This window comes from Chelonia mydas, chromosome 13, assembly GCF_015237465.2.
Source record: "Chelonia mydas isolate rCheMyd1 chromosome 13, rCheMyd1.pri.v2, whole genome shotgun sequence".
In the NCBI taxonomy this organism is placed as follows: Eukaryota; Metazoa; Chordata; order Testudines; family Cheloniidae; genus Chelonia; species Chelonia mydas.
This window is the reverse complement of record NC_051253.2, coordinates 25,423,869-25,439,509: the sequence shown is the minus strand read 5'-3', so window position 1 is coordinate 25,439,509 and position 15,641 is coordinate 25,423,869. Positions and strand designations below refer to the sequence as shown.

The window sequence follows — 15,641 nt, the reverse complement described above, 5'->3', positions numbered from 1 at the left end:
AGCTCCTTTGTGCCACTAAGGCAGTGTAATGAGGCCAGATCACAAGAGAGAATCTGGCACAGGGGGACAGAGAGAAAGACCCATCTACCCACAGCAGCAGGGGGGACACACAGACAGAAAGGAACATGCATGCTGAGAGCAGAGGTAGAATTACATGAGGTAAGTGCAGAAACCACAAACATGCCCATAAAGGGTGCGTGCAGCACCTCGGACCAGCCACCTCCCAAACAGCGCAGAATGGTGCAGGCACAAGCAGCCCCGTGCTCACTGCTGTTAGAAGGTGAAAGGGAAGGCAGCTCATACCACAATCTAGGAGACCAGTTCAAGGGGCACAGCAACAACATGGAACATCACGAGCGGGACCCAGGCCAGCCTGTGATCAGCAGCGGGGAGTAGTGAATAGCAGGCTTGGACTCCGTCCCTGCCGGTAGCTGATTGGTCAGGAGGCAGCATGGCCTGGCGGTAGCAGTCAGGAAGAGACTGAGAGCAGCTCAACAGCACAGTGAGCTGCATCAAAGTGACACGTAAGTGCAACTTATGTGTACTGCAACTGTGAGCCTGGCAAAACAGCCATAAAGGCTACTCTATCTCCAGGTGTGTTAGCCCTGCAGACCCCCTGGAGGCTCCATAAGAATGGCCACATTCACAACGTTTCATCTAGCCCAGTATCCCGTCTCAGAGTAGCCAGTGCCAGTGCCTTCAGAGGGAATGAACAACACAGGGCAATTTATCCGTGATCCATCCTCTGTCCTCCAGTCCTAGCTTCTCACAGGCTTAGGGACATCCAGAACATGGTGGTGTGTCCCTGATCGTCCTGGCTAATAGCCATTGATGGACCCACCCATCCTCCATGAACTTATCTCGTTCCATTTTGAACATCTTATACTTTTGGCCTTCACAACATCCCCTGGCAACAAGTTCCACAGGTTGACAGTGCGTTGTGTGAAGAAGTACTTTCTTATGTTTGTTTTAAACCTGCTGTCTATTCATTTCATTAGGCGATCTCTATGTCTAGTGCGATGTGAAGGGGTAAACAACACTTCCTTATTCACTTGCTCCACAGCATTCATGATTTTATAGATCTCTATCATCACTCCCCTTAGTCATCTCTTTTCTAAGCAGAACAGTCCCAGACTTTTTGATCTCTCCTCGTATAGAAGGCCCTGGGATGTTATACTACTGCCTGAGCCTCTGATCCCTCTGTGGCTTCCACTGTCCAGGGGCACCAGTCTCCCATAATTATAACATCTAACGTAAAGTGTCCCCAGCTGCTTCATTTCCATCCTGTCTGCAATGCGCACACTGCTGGGGCAAACATGCAGGGCTGGCCTGGATCCTGTGGCCAATAACCACTTTTCCCTGCGTGTGCTCCTTCTGTGGGCAGCTACCCTGCACGCTGAACTGATACTGTCTGCCTGGGGATGCAATGCAGAGTCCCCTGTTGACTGCAACTTGTTACCATTTGCAGGGGATTCTGTGTAAGTTACACATTTTCCCCCCCACTGCTCCAGACCACGTACCAGCCAGGATGCTGGGTTCCCAGAAACACCCACACGGACACAGAGCACCAAGGAGAAAACATTCCCAAATAGAGGTCCAGTCCACACTAAGACTGAAACCGTGATAGCAAAGTGCAGTTCGAACTTGGTTTCACTGACCCGGGGGGACAGAGGTTTTTTTGTTGATGGCTGAAAGCACCATTTTAACTATGCAACAGATCAATGCTATTGACTTCCTGGGGAAAGGGAGTGTTTAGAGCACAGTTATTGCTAGCCTAGTTTCCACCATCATAGGGAAAGGGCACAAGAGAGAAAAATATACATAAAAATACACACAGATCTCATTCTTCTACACACACAGCATGGAACATAAATCGCTCTCTCTCTCTCTCTCTCTCACACACACACACACAAAACCTAATCCCTTTCTGCTGGTATGCCAGAGAAAGGTATTTCTGGAACGTGAAATCTAGGTCAACAAGAAGAAGAAAATCTGAAGGGAAAAATAATTTCTCCCTTTGAAGGCTGGCATGGGTCAGCTCTGGTTGATATGAGTAGTAATGGGGCTGCTATGGTCTCTGCTCCTGAGCTTCGGTCTTTCACCGACAGCTGCTGAACTGTGCTCTCTGATGAGTGTGCACAGTACAGCTGCTTCTCACTTTTGATTCCTCAAATGAGAGGGATTAGGGGACCCCATTATATACCCAGACAGGCCAGGAAGGGAAGATCCCTTAATTCTGCCTCCTGTCACCTCATGGATGCTCAGCAGGCCCCTACATAGCCCAGTGCTTCTGGAGCAGGGTCACGAGCACAGACTGGTGGGATCACATCATCATGTGGACCTGGGACCACCAGCAGTGGGCCCAGGAAGGAACTTTCACATGAAGAAAGCTACATTTCTGGAGCTTTATGAGCAGCTTGCTCAGAGCCTCCAGAGTCATGACACACGCGTGAGGGTGGCCTGGCCCATTCAGAAGCGGGTTGCTGTAACCATCTCTGGAAGCTGATTACCCCACACTGCTACAGATCCATTGCTAACCAGTTAGGTGCTGGAAAGTCAACTGTGGTGGAGGTTTCTGATGCGTTCAGGCATGTGATTTACCCAGAGGTGGCTGGTATAATCAATATTCTTGAAGTAACTGCTGGTTTTGAGAGAATGGGGTTTCCAAGCTGTGCCAGTGCCCATTGCTTGCCCGTCTCAAAGAGCACATACACCAAAAAGGGCACTACTCCGTTATTACGCAGGCTCTGGTGGACTACAGAGGACGATTTACGGACACCAGAAAGGGCTGTCCTGGAAAAAAGAAAAGGAGGACTTGTGGCACCTTAGAGACTAACCAATTTATTTGAGCATAAGCTTTCGTGAGCTACAGCTCACTTCATCGGATGCATTCAGTGGAAAATACAGTGGGGAGATTTATATACACACAGAACATGAAACAATGGGTGTTACCATACACACTGAAAGGAGAGTGATCACTTAAGATGAGCTATTACCAGCAGGAGAGCGGGGACGGGACGGGGGACGGGACGGGGACTTTTGTAGTGATAATCAAGGTGGGCCATTTCCAGCAGTTGACAAGAACGTCTGAGGAACCGTGGCGGGGGTGGGGGGAGAATAAACATGGGGAAATAGTTTTACTTTGTGTAATGACCCATCCTCTCCCAGTCTCTATTCAAGCCTAAGTTAATTGTATCCAGTTTGCAAATTAATTCCAATTCAGCAGTCTCTAGTTGGAGTCTGTTTTTGAAGGTTTTTTGTTGAAGAATTGCCACTTTTAGGTCTGTAATCGAGTGACCAAAGAGATTGAAGTGTTCTCCGACTGGTTTTTGAATGTTGTAATTCTTGACGTCTGATTTGTGTCCATTTATTCTATTACGTAGAGACAGTCCAGTTTGACCAACGTACATGGCAGAGGGGCATTGCTGGCTCATGATGGCATATATCACATTGGTGGATGTGCAGGTGAACAATCAATCTCTCTGGTCACTCGATTAGAGACCTAAAAGTGACAATTCTTCAACAAAAAAACTTCAAAAACAGACTCCAACGAGAGACTGCTGAACTGGAATTAATTTGCAAACTGGATACAATTAACTTAGGCTTGAATAGAGACTGGGAGTGGATGGGTCATTACACAAAGTAAAACTATTTCCCCATGTTTATTCTCCCCCCACCCCCGCCACTGTTCCTCAGACGTTCTTGTCAACTGCTGGAAATGGCCCACCTTGATTATAATTATAAAAGGTTCCCCCCTCCCCCCGGTAATAGCTCACCTTAAGTGATCACTCTCCTTACAGTGTGTATGGTAACACCCATTGTTTCATGTTCTCTGTGTATATAAATCTCCCCACTGTATTTTCCACTGAATGCATCCGATGAAGTGAGCTGTAGCTCATGAAAGCTTATGCTCAAATAAATTTGTTAGTCTCTAAGGTGCCACAAGTACTCCTTTTCTTTTTGCGAATACAGACTAACATGGCTGCTACTCTGAAACCTGTCCTGGAAAAGTCGATGATGTCAGGGTTTCCCGGGAGTCTACCTTCATAGACCAGGCCAGGACATTATTCCCACCAAATGATGTTGCCATAAATAGAATTACCCCACTGTTATTCTAGAAGACCCCTCCTTTTGGCTAGGCTTACAAAACTGTAACCCAGAAGGCCTGGCAAAAGCAGGTTTAATTACTCTCAGTAGGTGTATTTGCCATAGTCCGTCAGTGGCTTTTGCTCCTGTGGCAGCAAGGCTGAAGGCATGTGTGTTTCCTTTCTGTCACAGGGCTGGGAGTTCTGAGAGCGGGCAGGTGGGAAGTTCCTTTTGGCCAGGCTCTTTGTGCTGTTTCAGGTGTTTGATGAGGAGATGGAGTCCGTGGAACTGGGATCTCACCTTGTCAGGTAACTGTCAAAGAAAATCTTCCTCCGCCCCCCAGACAGAAACATTCGGCAGCCCTCTCTGAACATGGCTCTCTCTGCTGTTCAGCAGAGGAATATTGGGCATGCAATTGCCCAGCTCTGCTCCTAATGAGAGGGAACTAGGGCCGGGAATGAGAGGGAGCTCTTTGTTACAGCAAAGCATCCAGAATGGCTGTCAGCAGAACTCCTGGCAATTAGCTGAATAGCTTTCACCAGGGCTTTGTTCATCTCACGCTTTGCAAGGCACAGAGACACTGTTTGAGGCTAGATCAAGGGTAGCTCATCATCTCTCTTGCTGGCTGTGAAATGTGAGCTAATTGCCATGTAATGTGCAACTGACACATGCATTTGCAGGAGGAACTGGAGTGGTACAGCTGATCAAAGGTGTGATGGCTGCCAAACCTCACCCCCACTCCCAACACACTCACACACGCCCATGCACACACCTACCCAACAGGTGGAAAGCTGCGAGTACTCCATGAAATCAGGCAGGAGGGAGAGCACGCGGGCTTTAATCAGCTGGGGACTGAGGCTCAGTGATGCTGTTCAATTTTAAAGCTTGGCTCCCCCACATCACTTATATTCCCTTATCTCCCTCTTTCCCAAATCACCCCCAATCACAGAACCAAGGGCCTTGAGCCAGAGGTATGAGTGAATGGGCGTCTTCATGGCCATCCCTGATACAGCTCTGCTGATGTACACAACACTTCACAGCACACCCATACAGACAGGAGGCCTGCTTCTCCTCCCACCTACACTGGTGCAAAGCAGGGCCATTCCTGGACTCACATCAGTGTCACCCTGGCCCAAGTGAGAGGAGATTTAGGCTCACTCAACCAGTCTAACTCAGCCCAGCAGTGTACACAGATGACAGGTAAGGTTCAGCATGGCATAGACACTGTGCCTGACTCTGAGTCCCATACACTAGTCTTAGTCACTGATTTAGGTTGATACACCCCGGTTAAGAGGAACCTGTCCAAGGCTCTAGGTGCCCCCGCCAGCAGACATAGAAACAAAGCCAATTAATCTGGGGGACCCAGTGCAAGCTCCACCACTGGGAAGCACCACTGTGATGCCCACAGATATCAGTGGAGTTCATCCTGATATACAGCAGTGCTGAGACCAGTGTCAGGCTCGCTTTGGGGGAGGAGATGGTGCTGGCAGATTTGAAGGAGGAGAGGCAGCAGGCTGGGCTCACAGGGAGCGGCAAGCTCCAGGCAAACAGAGGGGCATGAGAGAAGGTGGGAAGCTGAGAAGGCGGGAAGCTGAGAAGGCGGGAAGCTAAGGGGAGCAATCAGGAGAGCAGATGCAGAGATAAACAGGGCTGGGGGAGGGGTGTAGGTAGGAGTGGAGATGTGCAGGGCCTGGAAGGGGAGCATGCAATGTGGGAAGCAACCCAGCAGCCCCATTAGGGTGACCAGACAGCAAATACGAAAAATCGGGACAGAGTGTGGAGGGTAATAGGTGCCCATATAAGAAAAAGCCCCGAAAATTGGGACTGTCCCTATAAAATCGGGACATCTGGTCACCCTAAGCCCCATAACCTTCCTCTCTTTACCCCACCCATCCCTATTATCTCTTCCAGGGCCCTGTCTCGCCTTGATTGGTATTGCCTGTAATCTCTTCGGAGCAGGGACTGTCATCACTCGCTAGGGGACGTGCTGCGTGAGGCTGCGGAGCGATAGACAAGCGAAGAAGAAGAGAAGCAGGAAAGGGTCTGTGCGCGTGTCTCCGTGGGCTAGTGGGCATGGCAGCTGCCAGGCTCGCCCATCACCGCTGTTACTAGGCTGCCCTTCAAGTTCCTCATTAGCAGAAGGGATTGCTGCTGGCTCTCTTTGTTACCATAGTTTGGCATATGTTAATGCAGGGGTCTGGCATTGCTGGCTGTTCTTAGTGTTACTGCAGGATCCCGGGGCTGGAATTACTGTATGCTCCTGCATGGTCCCAGCACTGCTGTAGGTTCTTGTCAATACTGCAGTCTTCTAGTGCTCCTGCATGCTACAGGACCCTGGCTGACATGACTGCAGGCCTCGGGGATGACCACCCCCCAAGTGCCAGTGCTAGGCCCTCTGGTTATTTCAGGTTTCTGATCCTGCTGTACATGGTCAGGTGCTGTTAGCATCTAGGAATCTCATCCCCTATCCTGTGTTCCCAAAACGCTTCCTTGCATGCTGTCATAAACATTCAGCTAAGGGTAGCATAAAATCCCTCCTTTACCTGTAAGGGGTTAAGAAGCTCAAATAACCTGGTTGGCACCTAATCAAAAGGACCAATAAGGGGAGAAGATACTTTCAAATCTGTGGGGGAAGGGTTTTTTTTGCCTCTTTGTGTGGGTTCTCTTGGAGCCAGAGAGGGACCAGGGGCAGGAAAAACCTTCTCTTAAAACCCTGCCTGAAATAAGATCTAGGATTACAAAAATTGTAAGTAAAGCACGGAAAGGTGTTAGATTATCTTTTGTTTTAGCTTGTGAATTTTCCCTGTGCTAAGAGGGAGGTTTATCCCTGTTTTTTGTAACTTTTAAGTTTTGCCTAGAGGGGAATCCTGTGTTTTGAATCTGATTACCCTGTAAAGTTACCTTCCATCCTGATTTTACAGAGGGCTTCTTTTACTTTTTTTTCCTTTATAATAAAGTTCTGTTTTTTTAAGAATCTGGTTTACCTATTTGGTTGATATATTATTCTCAAGCCTCCCCAGGAAAGGGGGTGAAAGGGCTTGGGGGGATATTTTAGGGAAACAGAAACTCCAAGTGGTCCTTTTCCTGAATCTTTGTCTAACTCACTTGGTGGTGGCAGCAGTATCCATCCAAGGACAAAGAAGGATTTGTGCCTTGGGGAAGTTTTTAACCTAAGCTGGTAGAAATAAGCTTGGGGGTCTTTCACGTGGGTCCCCACATCTGTACCCTAGAGTTCAGAGTGGGGATGGAACCCTGACACATGCCCAGAGCATGTGCTGTGGCCACCACTTGGGAGGACCAGAACTAGCATCTCAGAACAGCCGACTCTCTCCTTTCTGCAAGGCTGAGCAGTGGATGTTGCTGTTTCCCACTGCCGAAGTGACAAGCCAAATCTAGAAACTGAAAAGCCACAAAATCCGGAGCTTCTGTCTGCAGACAACACTGCTGTCTGCCATCCCCAACAACGTGACGCACTGTGAACTTTGTGAGGCAATGGAGAATGACAACAGCAAGTGTGCTGGGGGTGGGTGGGTGAGTGGGGGGGCAAAGGAACCAAACCGACTGTGCTCTCCAGTTACCCAGGAACAGCTGAGAGGCACGACCGAGATGCCATTGCGTCAAGGGATTTAAAGAGATACACACACTTTTGGGTGTTCCGAAGGAAGTTGAGATAAAGGTACCAAACTGACCCCTCCCCCACCAACCCACTGGCAAATTAAAACTTTGGGGGAAGTACTCTGGTCACATCATCACCCAAGACATCTGAACGATTTCTGTATTGAAGAGGCAAATGTTGGTGGTAATAATCTGATCTCTCTGCAAATCTCAGTCCTATTATAGCATAGTCCTCTGAAACCTGGGAGTACTCCCTCCCCAGTTTGCCACATCTTCCTGAACATGTAGGGTGGCATTTTCCAAAGGGTGCCCAGTTGGCACCACTGACATCCATAGGAGCAGAGGTAGGCCAACAGTGGGCACTTTTGAAAATATCACCATTAGGTTGTGCTTACTCTGCAAACAGCTGTCAGCCCAGTCTGGGGAAACAGACCTTTCCATCTGGAGTGAGACCTTGGGGCGAGGGTGAGGGTGATAAGATAGGAAGGTGTGCAATGAATCGTGCTCAAGATCAGCGCTTCCTTGACTAAGAAAAGGCGCACGTTAGTGATATGACAGTGATATGACATTGATATACATACAGGTGTGGCTCCAGCCTATCTCTGTGGCCATGCCGTCTTGAGGAGTGCTTGTCATAAGCTAAAAGCATCAGTTACAATCGGAATGGGAGACCTCCTAGCTATACCTAGCAGCTGGTGGTGCCTGTCGTGCAAGAAGCATCCTTCCCACGAGTCAGTACTGAATGAATCATCATTCCCCAGCACGGTGCTGGCAGGACAGGCAGGCTGCCTTTTGGATGAGATGTAAAACTGATGCCCTGGTCACTTCCACCCTGCCTTGATAGGGGGTCCATCACTACAGAATCGAAGTGCACTCGTAATCATTAAACATGCCATGACACTTTTTGCAAGACTGCTATTCCTGCTGATCTGGCCCAATTCCAACGTGGCTCATAGCATTCCACCTACCTAAATTCCCACTGTGGTTTCAACTGCATAGAGTGTTCCTCACTTCTTGCCCTACATTATTGGTTTCAGTATTCTTCACTTCCTATCCTAAACTGTCCTGTCCTAAAGAGTTGCTGTGTAGTGTAAACAGCGGCTGTGTATCACCTCAGAGCTGGCTGCGTTTTAGTGATAATTGAAACCATTCCTATATGTAAAATATACCAAACCCTTTGGGAGGAAAATTGCCATCTAAGTGCAACATAGTCTGAGCATCACAGCCACTTCCTGTGGACTGCCCAACATCAGAACCATTATTATTACAATCTTCCTGGAATACCTGAGAATTGCCTTTTGCTAATCACAACACAGATCAGAAGTATGTCAGGTCTCTTACATATGCCAGGGTAATGGAGCTACTCCTGATTTACACCAAATATACTAGTAATTATAGAGACGGGTCTGTCTGGAACCAATAATGCTGCATCCAAGAGCAGTAAAGATGAGCAGAGGAATTGGGATCTGAACGTATTATTATTTGCTAAGTGACGATGATGAGCCAAATTCGCGGGGCACTGGGAGTCTGAGGTTTGGGTTGTTTCATTGTTGCCTTGAAGTTTGGAGTTAGATCTGGCTCCCATCTGACCCCCAATTCAGGGATGTTTGTATCCGGGGCTTTGGTTCCAGCCCATCACACAGTGGATAATACCTGTACTGAGTATGTAGCACTTCTATAGGCAAAGTACACCACAGACATGAAGGAATGGGTGCCTGATCAGCCAGCAGATAAATTCCCTGCTGTCTGGTGGTTAAAGGGTACGTCTTCACTACCCACCGGCTCGGCGGGTAGTGATCGATCTATCGGGGATCGATTTATCTCATCTCGTCTAGACACGATAAATCGATCCCCGAATCGACGCCTGTACTCCACCTCGGCAGGAGGAGTAAGCGGAGTCGACGGGGGAGCCGCCGCGGTCGACTCGCCGCCGTGAGGACGGCCAGGTAACTCAAACTAAGATACTTCGACTGCAGCCACGTGAATAGTGTAGCGGAAGTTGCGTATCTTAGTTCGAACCGCCCCGCAGTGCAGCCCAGGCCAAAGCGACTTTGACAGAGGACTAGCCTCAAAGGTACATAAGGCCCTAACTTCCATTGATCTAGGCCTAAGATATCACCAGCCACTCCCACCTCTCTTCCTCTAATCTGTCACCTGCTTCTCTGCCTCTTCACTTTGCCAGCTCCCCACATCCTGAGATATGCAAAATGTTCACAACAAACTGGGAAGTTTACCTGCATTTACTCTACTAGACTCATAGAATTTAAGGCTAGAAGGTCATCAACATGATCATCTAGTTCTAGTCTGACCGTCAGCACATCACAGGCCACAGAACCTCACCCACCCACTCCCACAATAGACCCCTGACCTCTGCCTGAGTCACTGAAATCCTCAAATAATGATTTAAAGACTTCGTGTTACAGAGAATCTACTAGTTACACTAGTTTGGGTTGTGTTGCAAACCCTGCCCAGGTCTGCCACCTTCAAGGCCCTGAGCCCAGCAAACATGGACTGGTTCATGTCTCTGCATAGGAATTCAAGGCTGCACTTGGAGGTTCAAGGGCTTGTTTGGCCTTGAAATTCAGAGTGAGACTCAGAGGGTGCAAAGGCAGGTGGTTCAAAACCTGCTGTTCCCACAATCTCCCTGTGAAGTGGAACCAATGAGTTTTGCAGGGCTCTCTGGTGGCCTTTGTGAAAGGAGGACAATGAGTCTTAGGCCAGGGCCTCGTGGGTAAATGTCCACACCACAAAACCATCCTCATCTCCAGTTAGTGCTAATGGGCCCCCTTGTCAGGAATGCCCTGGCTTAAATGGACCATGGAAGCTGAGCTCCCCCCCCCATCACTAAAGGTGGTCCCTCTGGATCACAGCTGGGGCCCACTGGTGGAGTAACGTGAGGGATGCTTTCACTGCTGCTGCCCGATCTGTTGCTGGATGAATACAGGGCTTGTCTGCAGGGCTGTCAATCTTTCACCTTTCACTAGCACTATATTCACAAGAAACACTTTAACTGAGCCCTAAGTGTGACCCACACAGAGCTCTTATGGGGAGACCCCACAGGAGTTACCATGCTAGTAACAAATGCCATCTCTCTTCCATTATCACCCAGGAAATGGGGGCCAAACCTTCTAAACTCCACCCCCTCCATTATCCACATGCTTCTGCATCTTGTTTAAATGCCAGTTCCTTGTAGCCATGAGACTCGCTGAGATCTCACCCCTTGGGAAAACAGACACCTGGGGCAAAATCACTTTCACCCTCTTAGGTCTCAAGGTGAATGCTCTGAGCAAGGCTTCACCCTCTGTCTGCTGCACCAAGCTAGCTCCATGAATGACAGTCAGGCGCACGGGAGAGAGGAGGAGGAGGGAGATAAGGATGATGAAGGATTTAACTTGCTGGCTAGTGTATCCCAACCTGATCCATATACCAAGGTATATTAAGGAAGGGACCCCTCCCTCTGGTTTCAGAGTCCGATGGTATACAAAATGGGGGTCATCTATGAAGCTCAGGTACAAGCATCCCCAATTATCAGCAGTGCTTGGAACATCTCTAACTTCAGCTCCTGTATCAATGGGATCCACAACCTCTGTCAATGGCAGGCAATTTCCCTGCGGTCCCTGACTTAGTACAGCTGCTACTGGCTCAGCCAGAGCCTCACACAGAACAGAGGCTTCCTACAGCCCCGGTTCAATCCCCAGCTGGCATACAGAGCATGAGGCAAACTCAGCAAGTCTGGCTGTCACGGCAAAGGCTCTGTTAGGTGGCTAAGGCCACGTTGGTGTCTGGACACCCGTTGACGTAGACAGCTCAGTTGCACCAAACAAGGACATCTGGGCTGCACCTAGCACACCCAGCAGCATTGAAGTAACTAACCCCAGACCCGACAGCTCTGTTTCCATTTTGATGCAGCCCCAGGTAGCTAACTTAGTGCTGCCCAATGGGGCAACATTCCAGCAGGGTATCAGACACTAGCTGTTCTTGGCCCTGCAGCTCCCGTCTCATTCGGAGCCTGCTTCTCCAATCCCAAGTCCCAGTGCCAAGGCTCCCCTGCCACCCCAGGCTCCTCCACCACACACACCCCATGGCACTTACTGCTGTTGCTGGGGAGCGTCCTGCTGCCACTGATGCTGCTGGCGGGAGGCGGCGAGAGGGATCGGAGGGAGGCCATGTCTTCTTCCTGGGAACAGCCTGCCTGGATGGCTCGGAGGTAGCTGTGGCTCCGGGAGCGGAAGTAGCTGGGCAGAGGCAGATCCAGCACCTCGACAGCAGCTGATTCGGCTTCACTGTAGGCTGATTCACAGACTGTCTCATACTGGTCGCTCAGCTCTGCCTCCCTTGTCTGCAGGGGAAGAGAGGCAGGGTCAGCTGCCCTCCTATTCAGAACCTGCTCCCTCCCGTCTACCACGTGTAACAACCCTGTCTTGCCCAGTGCATAGCTCTATCAGGGCAGTTTTTATCAAGGTGTTGTGTTTATACATGGATTTAATTTTATCTGTAGCAAGGCAGCATGGTGTAGTGGTCAGAGCCAGCGGGGGGACAGGTTCTATGCCAAAATCTTCCATTCACTGGGATTTTTGGCCTGACACAAGTCACCTATTTGCCTGTCTTGCTGGGGTGTTGTGAGACTTAACTCTCTGGCATCTGCAAAGTGCTTTGAGATCCTCAGTGGAAGGTCCCAGGGAAGTTCCATGCATTATGAATTATTGTACAGCACCCTGAGTGGCTCAGCAGGGGCATGAAGGGGGTGGGTTACAATTAAATTCCTTGATCAGTGCTCAAAAACCTGCTGAGGTCCCTACCAATGTGCCCTGTGGGGGAGTCCCTTCCTGACCCCAAATCCAGTGATCAGTTTGATCCTGCATCCCTGAGCACCCCTGTAGTGAAGACCTCAGCCAGGCCATCAATGGCTAAATGAATGGCTGTGAATAGTCAGGTAGAAGGCAGGGACCCAGAGACCAGGCAGTGCAACCTCTCTGAAGGCTGCTCCATTCTCTGCTTCCCAATTCATCACTCCAGCTCCATCCCAGCTTCCCCTGCTTCCTGTATGCCCTGGGTCCATCCCAGGCTGGCATTAGCTTGCCCTAGAAGCAGATAATCATGTCAGATTTTAACTAAGGAGGGGTTCAGATGAAATAAGAGCTGGACTGAAATTAATAAACATACCAGTAAATACAGATAAGTGATTAGTCAACAAGGTGTTCTGGTCTGACTGCAAGAACAATAATTATCTCTCTCTTAGCCCCACCTCTGTAATTTACCTCCACGCCCAACTGTCTGCTCTTTCTCACCCTTTTTCCAATGTCTCCTGGGAGTTATTCAAAGTGCCCCCTACCCTGATCTCCAGGGGTCTGATCAACCCTCACTGGAGCCCCACTGACCTTAGCGGGCACTGGATCAGAAAGGTTGAGTGGAAGATGAGGCTCTGGGGTGTTCTCACACCTACACTCAGCCACACCCATTCCCTCTCTCACACATACACTCTTCTAGTCTTTCACATGCACAGAAGCACACTCCCAAGTACACACGCAATCTCATGGATGCTGCTTGGCTCCCATCTGAGCTCCAAAGCAAGCTGGGCTGGGAAGATCCAGGCTGGAGATTTGAATGCTGATCATTTTGGCTCAGTCAAATCCAGGACATCAGGATCATGCAAGCACCAGACAGTACATGCCCTGCTCATGTCCCAAAGCTTTTATCGTGTCAAACGACTGGCTAAAGGGTTGTGACCAAGGAACACAAAGAGACTTTCTCTGAAGATGCATTAGTGGCTTCAGTGTAGCAAATATTTCACTCCCTGTCCTGATACCAGAGGCTTCTGTAGAACATTTATTGCGTCTCCCCCCCTCCCCCCCGCAACATTTCTCTACCCCTCCCTACAGGCCACTCCCTGATACAATTTCTTATGACATGCTGCACCCTCAGACACACGGCCTTTATTAAACTAGTCCAGGGGGAGACATCCATAGAAGGCAACAGAAAAAACATCCACAGGGGGCGACAGGAAAATGTCAGAGGGACGGTACCTGCTCTCCGTGTGTAAATATCTGTGGGATAAATGAGGACTGTCCAAATATCTGGAAGAAAGAGTTGGAGAAGGTTAAAGCACACGACCCGGGGCCTTGTTAAACACAGAGTCATTCCACAGGAACTGCAGACAGTGGGGGACAAACAGATGTTCCCCCCGAGAACTGCAGCTGCTACCCTCTCTGTTGCCACCTATCTGGAGACCCCTTGAAGTGTCAGAATAGCAGAATCTGCCCCCTCCTTGCTGGCTGCTAAGATGGCTGCACAGATACAACAAGACAAAGCTCCACGGGACTCTTCCAGGCCACAAAGAAGCCGCTGGACACATTTAGTCGATCATAATACACAGATACAAATGCTGAAGGCCCAACAACTACCAGTGACTGTAACAAACTGGACAAAATCCCAGCAGACAACCTGCACCGACAGGCCAGCATCCACAGGAACTCTCTGCGCACAGGAGTAGAGTCAGGACCATTCCCACAGCTGATTGCAACATGGGCACGAAGGCTCAGCTTCTGGCACCAGCTCAGCCAACACTTCAGATTCTCCCTCCACCCCAAAGCTCTGCCAGATGCAAACCAGCAATCGGATGAGGAGACACTCCATTCTTACCAACTTGTGTCTGCCCTGAGCATTCGCAGCCCATCTGCTGCCTTTGCTCTGGGATCAGCTCAGCTCCACTGGCACTAGCAAGAGTGGGAGCACTGGTGTAGACAGGGAGAGGGTATTTTAATCAGCTTATCACCTAACCCTGCTCAGAACAAGGCTATACAACAGCCTGAGCCTGGTCTATGCCCACACTACCACCACTGAACCAGTGTTACCACAGCATGGCCTGGCCTGCACTAACCCCCCAATATCACAACAACGGTGCCATGACACAACCAATCCTATTCAAAGCCAAACAGTATTTGCTTCACCTTAAAAAGAAAATACGCTGCCTGCTGGAGTGAATGCTGCAAAGACACAAAATGCTGGTTCCTCTATTCTAGTCTATTCGTATGTTGTGCCCATTACCACAGGATCTGAGACCCTACCCAGAACATTGTCTCCGGCAGATACCTAACTACAAGACATGGGCCCAAGATGCATCACTGTGAGAATCTGGATTCAGAATCTCCCCACAGTTAAGAGGAGTCAGATCTGGGGCTTTGGTTTGGCCCGTTACACAGATGGGGTCAGCTGCAAAATGTGGATGTTCCGAATTTGGAAAGATTCGGGCCTGGATCATTCTCAGATCAGAACTTGGCTGTCTGTACCCATAGCTATAAAGGGCCGAACCAGAAACCAAAACCTGCAGAGCCTCAGACTTTAGGGAAGTTTTGATATATATCCAAATCTGCATAAAACTCGGTGACTTAGGCTCATCTCTGTTGGCTAGTTGGCAGCCTTGCAAATCAGCATGACATGAGAGACACTGGAATGGAGAGAAACTGTTGTCTGCTTCACTGGACAAAGTATGAAAAATGCTTTGGGGAGCTCTTAGAAATGGCCAAAGAGAGGAAGAAAAACTGTGCTCAACTTTGGGAGGACAACAGGCAACATCACAAACGGCCTCACAACCTGCCACCAAATCATACATGGCCAGACACACAAGATGGACAGGCTGGGACAAGTCCTGCATTAGCATCAGTGCTTGCTGTCACTTGGGGGGTGGGTCAATGGTCTACGGAATCCCATCACTGCTGCAAAACACATCTCAAGTTCAGAGGGACAAAGTCAGCCCTTGTTTAGGCAGGTGGAACTCCAGTGAAGCAGCAAAGTTATACCAGGGCTGAGTTTGATCAAGACACTTGGTATGTTCTCTTTGGTAACATTGGTACCCTTTGTCATGACAATAAAACTATTGAAATAGATGTGAATCCCCCCACACATCTCAGAAATCATTCATACTTAGTGTCTGGATCAACTCC

The 15,641-nt window shown here is 49.3% G+C and overlaps 1 protein-coding gene across 4 annotated transcripts in view; it reads right to left on the bottom strand.

Annotated features, from left to right (window-relative positions):
• Positions 1–15,641, bottom strand: part of DLGAP4 (DLG associated protein 4) — a 335,649-nt gene that overhangs the window by 72,443 nt on the left and 247,565 nt on the right. For 3 of the 4 annotated variants that reach the window (XM_037915413.2, XM_043527461.1, XM_037915415.2), the window contains exons 7-8: positions 13,725–13,775; positions 11,794–12,040 (exon numbers count right to left, since the gene is read on the bottom strand). In XM_037915413.2, coding sequence (XP_037771341.1) covers positions 11,794–12,040; positions 13,725–13,775 — 298 coding nt within the window. The remainder of the gene's footprint in view (positions 1–11,793; positions 12,041–13,724; positions 13,776–15,641) is intronic. The other variant, XM_043527462.1, reaches the window with a different exon arrangement.